This window comes from Ciconia boyciana, chromosome 1 (genome assembly GCF_034638445.1).
Source record: "Ciconia boyciana chromosome 1, ASM3463844v1, whole genome shotgun sequence".
In the NCBI taxonomy this organism is placed as follows: domain Eukaryota; kingdom Metazoa; phylum Chordata; class Aves; order Ciconiiformes; family Ciconiidae; genus Ciconia; species Ciconia boyciana.
The window spans coordinates 116982739-116994770 of NC_132934.1; the positions used below are offsets into that span (position 1 = coordinate 116982739).

Genomic DNA, 12032 nt, shown 5'->3' on the forward strand with positions numbered 1-12032 from the left:
TGCAGTGATTGGGCTGGGAAGTCCGTTTGAGAGCTGTGAAGCTTAATGGAAATAAATTATTTCAGAAAGCTTAATGAGAATAGGCAAGGGCTTTCACTTGGTAATTCTTTTAAATAATGTTGCCATTTTCTATATATACAATATGTTCAATACTTTGTTAATTTATACTTTATTTCGATCATTTTTATTTATCGAACATTGTTTGGTCTAATGTTCTGCAAGTTTGCTACGGCACAGCACTGGCCTGCCTGTGTTTTAGACAGGCTTGTTAGTTCAAAAGTTATTGGGTGAGTATCAGCTTAGCAGCTTCATCATCTATGTTATGACTGAATTTGCTTTCCCTCCTCGTGTCACAGGTGTCGACCTTGATCCAAAGGAATCAAGACTTCCAAAGAAAGATGGAATTATCGTTAGCAACTCCTTGGCTACATTTGCATACATTAGAGGTAGGAAAATGAGGCTGAGATTGTTTGGTTCATTAGACTGCATTTCAGGAAAAGGGAGGATCACCTCAGAGGGTCACAACTGGTAATCCCATGTTTATAGTAATGGTGTTATTACAATATAATCACAGTCTTGTGGATGGGACAATCGCAGCATAATTGATATTTATAGAATATTTTCCATCTTGAAGGATCCAAACTCTTTTAGAGACTGCAGCCAAGATTTTTTTTTAGTGAATATTTTCAATGGGTACTGTCGGTTGTTCAGTATTTTTGAAAACCTGGTCCTGATCTGGGAGCAGTGCTGGAGACATCCATTTTTGGAAATGTTGGTTTGCATACATAAAAGGATCATCAAGGGGCATTAAAAAAACGCAAACACCAAACCCAGCCATCTCCGGTATGGGGCATGGCAGGTTTTGTGACTTAGCAACACTAAGGCAAATTTTTTTAGGCAAATAAATTTGTGATCACCAGATCTCTAGCACCACGGGAGAAGTCACGAATTTTTGGAAGTGAGCAAAGGTTGATGATGAGAAGTGATTCTGGAGCTAAGATTGCTGCTCTTCTAGAAAATGGCAAGAACCATGCAGCTGTCGAGCATCATTCCACAGCCTTTAGCAAGGGCTTCCTCTGCTAGCACGAAGGGCGGCCGCAGCCTGCCGGCACGGCAAGACAGACTGTCCCTGCCAGCGGCACCTGTCTGCCTTCAGCAGCTCTCCCCAAACCCCCAATCCCACCACCCCTGAGACCTCCCAGCAACGCCCCAAGCAGCCAGGGTTGGATTTTACAACCCGAGAAAGGCCATTTCCACATCCGTCTCACTTGTTGCTATACTGAGAAGTGATCTCAGACTATGCCAAGGAAGAAAAATGCTCCCTACCCAGCCTGGCCTGAAGATGCTGCCATGGCTCTGGGGAGCCCAGAGCTGCTCTTCCCATGCCCCCTCTTCATAAGGGTAAGGCCCGTTTTGGCAGGATGGCTGGAAAAAAACCCTGTGTGCTGCTGGTAGCTGGTTGAGAATGCTAGTAAGCTGCTAATAAAAAGATGGGATAATGCTGTTATTTTATAATGTTACTAAGAGGCTGGGATTTTTGCACAGTAATTTGAAGAGGCAGATACGGTAGCATTCAGACTGCAAGTGCAGGGTTGTTTCGGTGCATGACAGAAAAAGCCTCCCCACACCCCCCGTCCCCCAGGCACCCCCAACTGTTACGGCAACGTAATGCGGGGCACTTCAGAAATGGCAGCTGACGTTTTTTGTAGCTAGGCTTTGGCAGAGATTGTAAGGTGTTTAAGCACTGGCTTTCTGATTTCAGATAACCTTGACAGAGCCGGTCTCCTGTTTGTGTCCAGCGTTTGTGTGGGATTAATCTTCACGCTGTGTGCTTTGGCGACCTGTGTGTCACGCTCAAATGACTTCCAGAAATTGCACAGAGAGAGGGATCACTTAGTGCCAGAAAGTGACAGAGCGTATGAGACCAGTGAAAATGAGGAGGAGGAGGAGGAAGATTCCTCTGATTCGGACGTCCAGGATGAAGTAGCGGGACTTTACAGACCTTCTTACTCAGGTTATAATTCAACAGAGGCAGCAGAACTGGCCGAAAGGATAGAGCGCAGGGAGCAGATCATACAAGAAATTTGGATGAACAGTGGTTTGGATATGACACCTCCTAGAAATATAAATACGTTTTATATTAACGAACAATAAATGGCTTATTTTGGATGATGCCCTAGCCCTTTTTTTTTTTTTTAAAAAGAAATGTACCTTCTGTGAAGGAACATTTGTATCAGTGCATATAATTATTTGTAAAGTAAGAAGAAATATATGCAATAAAAGGAGACTTGCAAACTCTTGGCTGTCTATAAATCATTCTGTGAAAAAACACGGGGGTTCACTGTCATTGGGGATCAATTGCCATATGCAGGTTAAGGAATATTAAAAAAGGACAAAAATATTTAAGCAGCATAACATGGAGAAACACCTGCATTAGGACATGGCACTTGTAACCAGTTAGTGTGTTGCAGGTCATAAATTACATGAGAATGTGCTCTGTTGATGAGAAATAGGAGTATTATTAACAGAGTGAGCAGGACAAAGCAAAATTAAACACAGGTTATTGAAGCTTTTCTGCTGTTTCATTAACCCAGCTTTTCGCTAACAAATCCCGTTCCTCCAGTAACAGTGATCCTGATTACATGGGGGTTAAATTCTGCTCGCTTGAGTCCAGCTGATGCAATTACTTAGAAGAGAGACATGAAAGAAGGGTCCCTCTCCGGGCTGGGAGGTCTGGAAACTAAGCTGCAAAGAAGTGCCCGGTATTTCACTGAAAATTTTCAGGGTTTGAGAATTAGTTTCCTTAGTAGTAGTCCTCTTGATGGTAATGTAACGGCACCTGAAGTCAGGCATACTTCAGTGTGCACAGATTTCACAATACCTCTGGGAGTCTACAGCTTCTTTTTTAAAGCACGTAGCCACCAGATAAGGCTAGCCCTAGGAAGAAAAGCACTGCTGAAGCATGGACATAAAGGCAAAAATCAGTCTGCATTCGAGATCTTTGGTTCCCTGTTGTTAATGAAAAGGTCACCATTCAACCATCAGAATAATTACTCGAGATGTAATTCTGCTGCCACCCATGCTGGCAAAGTTGTGAAGCACAAACTCAAAAAAGGCTGCTTTCATAAAAGACTCTTGAAGTTGACACATAATACGAACACTTAATTCCTAAGTGAAATGCTGTGTTAATTCTTCTGATATTAAAGCATGGTTTAGAGCCAGCACTTGACTGAATATTAAATTCTCAAGATTTTTTCTTATAAGTTCACAATCTTCACTTGGAAACTGTTCACACTAGTCAAATTTGGTTTCAGTCGGACAGAAAATTAAATCAGAAATGTATCTAAGTTGAAAACACAACCTTCCTGTCTTTAAATAAAATGTCTCCAATATTTTAACTGCGGTCCATAGGGAATTTACTGAACAAAAGGAGGAAAAATGTCACTTCCTATTGGTAATACTTCATGAGTTCATTGTGCTTTCCCGCTCAGACGCTGTGCGTCTAGGTAGAGTGAAGTAGTATGAAACACTCGGAAAGAAAAAGGTGACATGACTTGTCATTTCCTACTGATACAAAGTTGAATTAAGCACGGGAAAACTTTAAAGGGAGGAAGGGGGCTTGCTCAGATGACTAAGGCACAATCCCGTGCTCAACTGGAAAAATCTTAGCAGTGATTAGCATCCTATCAGCGGAAGGAAGAGGGGCTGAAGAGACGGACGGAGAGCTTAGGTCACCCGTGGCACTGGGGAACTGCATGGAACGCTCGGCGCAGCCCAGGAGCCTGGCTGCTCGCCCACCGGGACTCGACTCTCCCCCTTTCCAATAGAAAGTCATCACAGCCTGTGCCACTGCACGATATTGATGAATAGGTTTTGATCTGGAAAAAACCCACGCCTTTGTCCTGAGGGTGGAAGAAGGCAGGTTTTTCCTTTTGCCGGACCTGTGGGTAGGTGTGGGACGGCTCTGGTCAGGAGCTGGCTCCTTCCTCCTGACTCATGGGGGCCGGTGCCACCCATTTCCCGGTCAGAAGGAAAGGGGACTGATCTGCATCCCAACAATTCCCCCTGCTGACAGACCATACTAGTAAAAAAATGGATCCTCTTCCCCTTATTGACCCTCCAAGGAGGCCGTCACTTGATGGCAGAGAGCAGGCTGGGCTCCAACGCATGGCAAGCAGGGCTGAGGGCAGGAGCTCCCGGGGGCTGCCCCTTCCCCAGAGCAGGGCCCTGCCCCGGCTGTCTCCCCAAAACACTGAGCCCCAGTGAAACTTCCTCCTGAAGAGCCTGGGGCCCACAGGCCAGCTGATCTCCAGCTGATCTATTTTTGGAAGTTATCTGTCCGGCAGTTAATGTTTATACTCACTAAAATTTGTGTATTTTCTTTCCTCATTCTTTATCTGTAAGCCTCCATGGGGTTTTCGTCCTGAAGCTGTCATCATAACAAAACCTGGGAGTTAGTCTTTCCACCAGACTTTCACTTTGCTCAAGCCTCGGTAAAATTAGCATGTCCTAGGAGTGGTCACAGACTCACAGAAGGGCTGAGGTTGGAAGGCACCTCTGGAGAGCATCTGGTCCAACCCCCCTGCTCAAGCAGGGCCACCCAGAGCAGGCTGCCCAGGACCGTGTCCGGACGGCTTTTGAGTAACTCCAGGGATGGAGACTCCACAGCCTCCCTGGGCAACCTGTGCTAGTGCTTGGTTGCCCTCACAGAGAAAAAGTGTTTCCTGATGTTCAGAGGAAACCTCCTGTGTTTCAGTCTGTGCCCATTGCCTCTGGTCCTGTCACTGGGCACCACTGGTCCTTTTCCTGTTGTTTTGTTCACTTCATCCATGCACGTCTTCCATTTGATAATCCTGCTTTGGGGTTCCCAGCTGAAAACAGGGGTGTTCTTTCCTGGTGATGAAGCAACCAAAGTGGCAGCAGATCAGCAGAAACCAGTCTGTAACTTCGAGGTTAGCCCCTTCCTTGGAGCAAAACTGCAAAATACTTCACTTTTCCCAACTCCCAGTTCTCTCATCTACTTTTACAATCCTGGAGGAAAAAAATCCTTTGTATTAAAGTGAAGATTAGCAATTTATTTTTCTATTACCTTTGCATATTTGCCTGTAAATGACTTAACAGACCTGATTCCCTCCTGATTTTCCTCCCTGCCTGCTGCCACAGGCTGCAGGCGGGCAGTAAAAGATTTTCCCAGGTGCCAGAGAAGAGCCTGCTTCCCAATATGGAGCATTTCACAGCCTCTGGGAATGTGTTTTGAGAAAAAAAAAAAAGTGCTTAATAACACATGCCTGTTTAAATGTATCCTCAAACATGGTGGCAAAGCCGCATCATGAGCCCCAGCACCAGGAGTAACTCGGCAGGGCAGGGAAAGCAGCTTCTGCCCCAGACTGAGAGGTCGAGCTTCACTCAGGAGCTGTTCCCTTGACTGAATTGTTTATAGTCTGAGTTTGGGTTGCTATTTTATTCTTTTCGTATAAACTCCAGGCTCCAAGTCTAATTAGGGAAAGCTATCAATTAGTGGTTCACCTCGTTCCCAAATGTTCACTGTTCACAGTGGTCTTAGAGTGAAAACAAGGAAAAACCTGAGAAACAGACACTGAATTATTTTGACCTTCCTGAAACGATACCCTCTGCAGAAAAAGCATCCAGCAGAGAAACCAGAAGATTAATGGGAGACGTACTTACCTGACCCAAGCCCACACAAATCACAATTTAATGGGAAAACACAGTGTATGCCAGTTAAAGAGAAAGTGAGCCAGGCTCGTTTCAATGGCACGTCTGCTTTACTGTAACACGAGCAATGGTAAGGAGGAATTGGATTTGTCTGGTTATTAGTGGGATGTGTAGACTGAAAAAATAAGCAGCAGAAACGCCGTAGCTGGTATCTCCTTCATTTCCAGGCTAAGGGCAGAAATATCATTGAAGAAGGTGCCACAGGGCAGCAGCAACACTATGGGGAGGGCATTCAGTGCTAGCAGCAGGATGCCGTTTCAGCAGTAAAAGCCCTACAACTGCCCAGAAAAGCAGCCTAAGAAGGAAATATTACAAAGGAGAGCTTGCAAGTTGTTCAGCCATAACTATTAGGTTTATGCTACGTGCATAAAATGAAAATTATATGGCCCAGCATTAACACCTAAACTTGCTGGATGGTGATGTGCAGTGCTGGTGTGGCTGTTTTAACTCCCCACTCCTGCCTTTAAAATAACCCAGAGTTTTCCACCAGGAATCCCTGGCTGAGGTTGCAGGAAGCAGTAAATAAATCCTGCCGAAACTTGCACCTTTTATCAGCAGCCGCTCAAGTGTGGCATGCCTAACGTTTGTGTAACACTGCAGCCAAAAATCCCCGGCGTCACCCCAGCGATTTCGTGGGAGGCACCTGTGATCGGCGGGGCTGCGCGCTGGCGCCTGGGGTGCTTGGAGGGAGAGGGCGGCAAGGCAGGAAGGTGCGGGCAGGGCTAGGGCAAGCTGGGGTGAGGGCAGAGCCTGGAGCAAGCTGGGAAAGCAAAGCCTGGGAAAGCAAAGCCATACGCGTGCGAGCAAGGAGCGAAGGACCAAAACCAGGTGTGGAAACCATCCGGTTGGCTTCATCTGCATGTTGGGAAGCATCAGGGAGAAATGACCACAAACTTCCTTTTTTGCAAGGTGTGTGGCTGAGCGATGGAGAATTCAAGCGTGGGCTAAGGCAGGGGATTTCACGTCGCCTGTGATGTCGTCTGTGCTGGGTTTTCTCAGGCTCGCAAAGCCCACCCAGACCCTGTGAAGCAAACGGGGGTCACTCTCCAGTGAGCTTTGGAGCGAGCCCTGCAAAGCACCACTGAGGCACCAGCACTGTTGCTCTCAGAGGAGATGCGGGTTCAGAGCTTCTGGTTGATCAGCCAGAGCTTACACCTTCTTCATGCAGTAGAGTCAACCAGCCAGGAGATAGAAGTCAGTAGGAAACCTTGGTAGGTCCAGTCGCAACGGAGCTGCCTGTTGGTTTTCTTTAGAACAATCAGGACCCTGAGCAACACTATCTAGTTTTGAAGCTGGATCTAGTTCTGAACCAAGTGCGTGGTAGGACCAGCAGCCCCCAAGAGGTCCTCCCAATCTAAATGGTTTTATGAGCCTGTGACCAGCTCTAACCACACCTGGAAGCCAGCCTTCGGAGCTGCAACAACCCCCACTCTCCAGCCTTTTGGTCGCGTTGCAACTCCACCACCCTGCTAATCTAGCCACAGCAAAATTTAAAATGGGGTTTCCAAAAAAATCCCTCATCAGGAAAGAGGTGAAATGTCCTTTTCTGAATGAGGCCGCAGGGTGTTGCTGAGGGAGGGAGAGGCAGGAAGAAACAGAGCTGCAAACTCACAACTGACCACTGCGCTGGGGACAATCGTGGGTTGAAGCCTTAAACTGCAGGAGCTGTCGCGTGGGTGAGAGACAAAGCAGAGGTGGTGTGAAATATCCCATCACTTACACCGCGGTGCCCCCAGACCCTTACAGGGTAACACAAGTGGCAGCTGTATGCCGATTATCAGGGCAAAAAAATCCCCACACAACAATTTTTAACTGCAACATTATAAGTACTTGGCTGTATTACTCAGCCTTTACCGAGAGCTGCTCTCACAAACACAACCCTTGGAATAAAACAATGATTACCTTTTCTTTTTCCTTGAGGAAGTGCCAGATTTCCTATTTTTGCTATAAACTTCCTCATTCTCAACACAACCCCGCTGTAGCTGCTCTATGGCCCACACTCACCGGGGCACAGGCTGGGGACACACACAGAGCCCTCGACACAGGCGGGCAGGTGGGTTTTGGTGAAGCACAGTCGTGCCCCCAGCACGTGTGGGCAGCCAGGTCTGGGTGGCAAGGAGGGGACAGCCTGCGGGTGCCCCAGGCCACCGCCGCCCCATCACCCAGAACCCCAAGATGGTGGGTGAGGACGGGAACAGCTGGAGGAAAGGCGCGAGTTTGTGCTCTTGGTGACTCCCGACTCGCACACCGGTGACAGCCAGGCAGGTGGATGCAATTCATTGCATCTTCCTCCAACACCAGTGTGCCAGAGCGCACGGGCCCGGGAGGTTACTGGCAGCCAGGAAATCCTCCCATCTGCTGGCACAGAGACCTTGCTGCCCATGGCGATGGGTGTCCTCTGGCCCCCAAAGGTCAGGCCAGACCTTTGCAGGCTCCCGGCTCCCACAGTTCTCGGTGTTGAGCAGGAACAAGAGCTGCACCCCGGCGGGACATCAGTGCTGCCGAAAGCAGCGGCTCCAGCTCCCTGCGCCCACTGGGTCCCCACTTCTGGCATGGAGTCGGGGACCGGGTGCTCGCCGCCTCCCTGGGGTCACCTCTGCAGCAAGGGCAGCCCGCCACAGACACCCCATCCTGCAGCCATGCGGACGGTGGTCCCCTCCTGACATTTGCAAAACCCGCAACTGAGCACATGGGTTTGTGGGGCGGAGGAGAGGGGAACGGAAAGGGAAAATAATCAGGAAATGTCACCGGAGTATATTAAAACACTTTGTGTATATTAAGCTCACCCTTCTCTAAGACCTTCCAGTACAACACCCAAATTCCAGCTCCCCGGTGGCTTTTGCCCGTGACCCTCATGCGGTAAAACGAAACAGGAAAATACATTTGGGGAGTCAGGAGAACCCACCGGCAGGCGCAGGGCAGGCCTGAAGCGGCATCAGCATCCCGAGGCAGAGCAGCACCTGCGGAGCAGCACCCGCCCTGCACCCCAAGGAGCGCAGCCGACCTCCCGGGGGGGGTGCGGGGGGGGAAGCAGCGCAGGAGCCACGTCCACACAGCACCAAGTGTCCGTGCCTTGCTTCCTCTCACCCTCCTGTTCAAGAAAACCTCAACAGCACATTAAGGACTATAATGGCATTAGCAACTCTCACAACGCATAATATAAACTGCCATTAATCAGGATAGTGATATGGCCACAAAATAAACATTTTAGCAACGTTCCACTGTGCGTGTCCTTTGATAGAGAACGGATTTTCCCTCTAGAAGGGCATGTCTGCTATCAAACTTCCAGAAATAAACAGTTTAGAAGAAAGATAAAACGCTTTTGCACATTTGCAAATCTACATGTGGTGTTCCTATCTCATAACTCTCAAATTCTTTAGAGCAGATATATAAATATCTCTAGGCTTTGCTTTGTTCCTGTACTCTTTCATCTTTCTCCAGTAACTTCATTCAATTTCAGCGACAACAAATGAATCCAGCAGATCCACAGATGCTGTTGTGAGAACTCAGAAGAGCATTTATCCTATGGACTGTTTTCTCAGCTAAAGAAGAAAACGGGCAATTACAGCAGAGAACAGCAGTCAAAGGTACGTAAAATAAAACGAAGTTTCTTCTTTGTTAATTACTTCCTATGCCTGATTTTCCCTTGCTTTTAGAGAGGAAACGACAATATTATAAGCACCATAATCAAAGGTCCTGTTCAAAGGCCCCCCTCAGAATCCTTCATATAATGGTGATTTAAAAGTCTCTTTTTCACTAAAATGGCAACTCTCAACAAGTCTTGGAAATACAATAAAGCTTCTTGGGCTCCTTTGACACATATGCCAGCTGCAGAGAGAAGGCACTAGCAACGCTTTAGGGTTTTGTCACGGAAAACCAGTTACTTGCGGTCGTGGATGTGCAGCGGGGTTTAACGAGTGAGATCCAGGGAGTATAGATACTTCACTGCTTGTGTTATTTTCATTTTGTCTCCTCTGGTATTGAATACTTTCGTGGTATCAAAGACATTAAATCAAATGGTCAAAAGCCAACGATGACTTCAGTTATTTACAGGACTGGGAGCCCACAGAACAAACTCCTCGGAATAACAGTAATCTAAGATTAAAGCTCTATTTGTAAGAGGGATTCAGCTGGATATTTTCAAGCATTCATTATAACTGATCCAAAACATCTGGGAAGCTTCCTGCCAAGGCCACTAATCTCAATGCAGTTATGACTAAACTAAAGTAACTAAAAAAAACTACTTTCAAATGACGAGGAGCAGGCAAATAAGTACCAGGGTGCATAAACGTCAATAAATAAGCGCCACCAGGTAAGGTCACGCTGCAACCCCCGATCCCGGAGCGGATCTCTAGACCAGGTAGCTTAAGGGCAAGTCCGTTGTTTGGGAATCTCCCTCCCAGGTTGGCAGGACAAAAACCACATGGCACAGCTGGCTGTCCTCAGCCAGCTTCTTCAACGGAAAAGATGAGATTTTGGGGAGGGGGAGGTGTTGCCACAAGCAGCACAGGAAACAAAGCGATCCCTGGAGGAATTTAGTTTGGGAACTGCCAGGTTATCAGTCCCCCCTGGACAGAAAATGTGCCAGGCTGCCACGCAACTCGCTTTAGAAGCTTATAAACAGGGCTACAGTTTTTTCTGGCTGCCAAAAGGATGTAAATGTTTTAGAACATTGCTGGAAAAGAGGGAAACAAATGTGCAACAACCCTAAGTCATTAATCTATAAATACTAATTTGATTTTTTGGAAGGATATATATAATTGCCCAAACAAAATAATTACTTTCCTGAACCTGTTTTGAAATTTGGGACCTCGGACAGCATTCACACACATCCCTGTGAAACCCATTAAGGAGAGCATCGCAAGAGAGAGGGGAGAGGAGGGAGAGGTTTTAGATCTGTAAAAAAAAGAGGTTTTATATCTGTAAAAATTTATAAAAGACACAGCAGCACCTCTGGCAACCTGGGCCTCTTACAACCGGTAGGACTGATCGGGAGCTGGAGCTAGGTGACTAACAGCTTTTATAACAAATAAATGAATTTTATGATTTTATAATGATTTCACTGAATGCTGCCAATGCCGGTTATGGATCAAGAAGATTCATCGTATCTCTGCGGGTTGCAATGATGCCAGTGATACTAAGAAATTAAGTATTTCCAGATTTTCTTCACTCCACCCTTTGCTGACGGCAAAGGAGCACATTAGGAAAAAACCTTCAGCTATAGAAATGGTTAAAAACCTCCAAAGAATTGTACAGGACACTGATTTTCATCTGACAGAGAGACAGAACAAGGTATTCTTTTAAAACCCGCTCCATTTTCTTGACACATTAAAATAATTCCAAGTAGTTTTTACATATAAAATATTTGAAGTTTTGCAACTTTGAAAAATCCCACATACTGATTTATTTTTTTTTTTTGGTAAAAAACATGTTACTGTAAAGTTGATATTCCAGAAAAACTACCAGACACAAAACTTTCCTAAAAGAATCAGTGATTGAAGTAAAAACACCATTAATAGTTAATGGCATTAATTCTCTTTTCTGTATTCAATCTTCCAGCTGCAAGCTCAACAAACACTTCAGTTTAACTTGTGGAGCGTCTCTTCAACCATACTAATAAAGAAAATGATTTTTTCATTGCAATGGGAAAAACCAGCTCGAAAAACACTTTCTTTTTGTTATTTTACAATGACTCAAACAAGAAGAGAGATTTAAGCCAGCAGTATTGAGATTTGTGAATCTGGAGAGCCACAGACAGGTATTTTTAGCGGTCAACCACAGAATTTACTTCCATCTTGTTGCACTGGCAGGTTTGGCAAGGCAGGAAGCTTCTGGTTGATAATATCTCAGATGTTTGTGTTTTCAAATGTGTCTGCCACTAAGCCCTCCTGACATGAGGATTAGGGCGTGAATAAGACAAAAAAAACTATCAATGAAAAATGTCAAATGCGGGTGTAAGTTCAGGCAGCAAACATAACCCATCTGACTTCCAGAGTTACTGAGCAGCCCTACCACCACAGTGCCATAATGTGGCACCTGCAAAAAATATTTCCATTAAAATTTGACTTAAACTATGTGCTGATGAGCAACTGCCTGCTCTTGAGACTGGTGTAGTTTGTGAACATGATCTAGTTTGGCTCAGGTGAAAAGGAAGCACGGGAGTGCAGGGGCAACTTGGTATCCTGAAGTCCATTGCAAACCACAAAACCAGCATCCTTAGCTGGCTTGCCTTTCTGCGCTGCAGAACTGAAAAGGTGGACGTCCTTGGCTCCCTGCTGCCATAGGGACAACTGCTTTGG

The 12032-nt window shown here is 46.2% G+C and overlaps 1 protein-coding gene across 4 annotated transcripts in view; it reads left to right on the top strand.

Moving 5' to 3' along the window:
• Positions 1–2287, top strand: part of EVA1C (eva-1 homolog C) — a 42017-nt gene extending 39730 nt beyond the window's left edge. For all 4 annotated transcript variants that reach the window (XM_072851903.1, XM_072851922.1, XM_072851894.1 and 1 more), the window contains 2 exons: positions 357–446; positions 1763–2287. In XM_072851903.1, the coding sequence (XP_072708004.1) occupies positions 357–446; positions 1763–2154 (482 nt within the window). In that variant the 3' untranslated portion in view covers positions 2155–2287. The remainder of the gene's footprint in view (positions 1–356; positions 447–1762) is intronic.
• The last annotated feature ends 9745 nt before the right edge of the window (positions 2288–12032 follow it).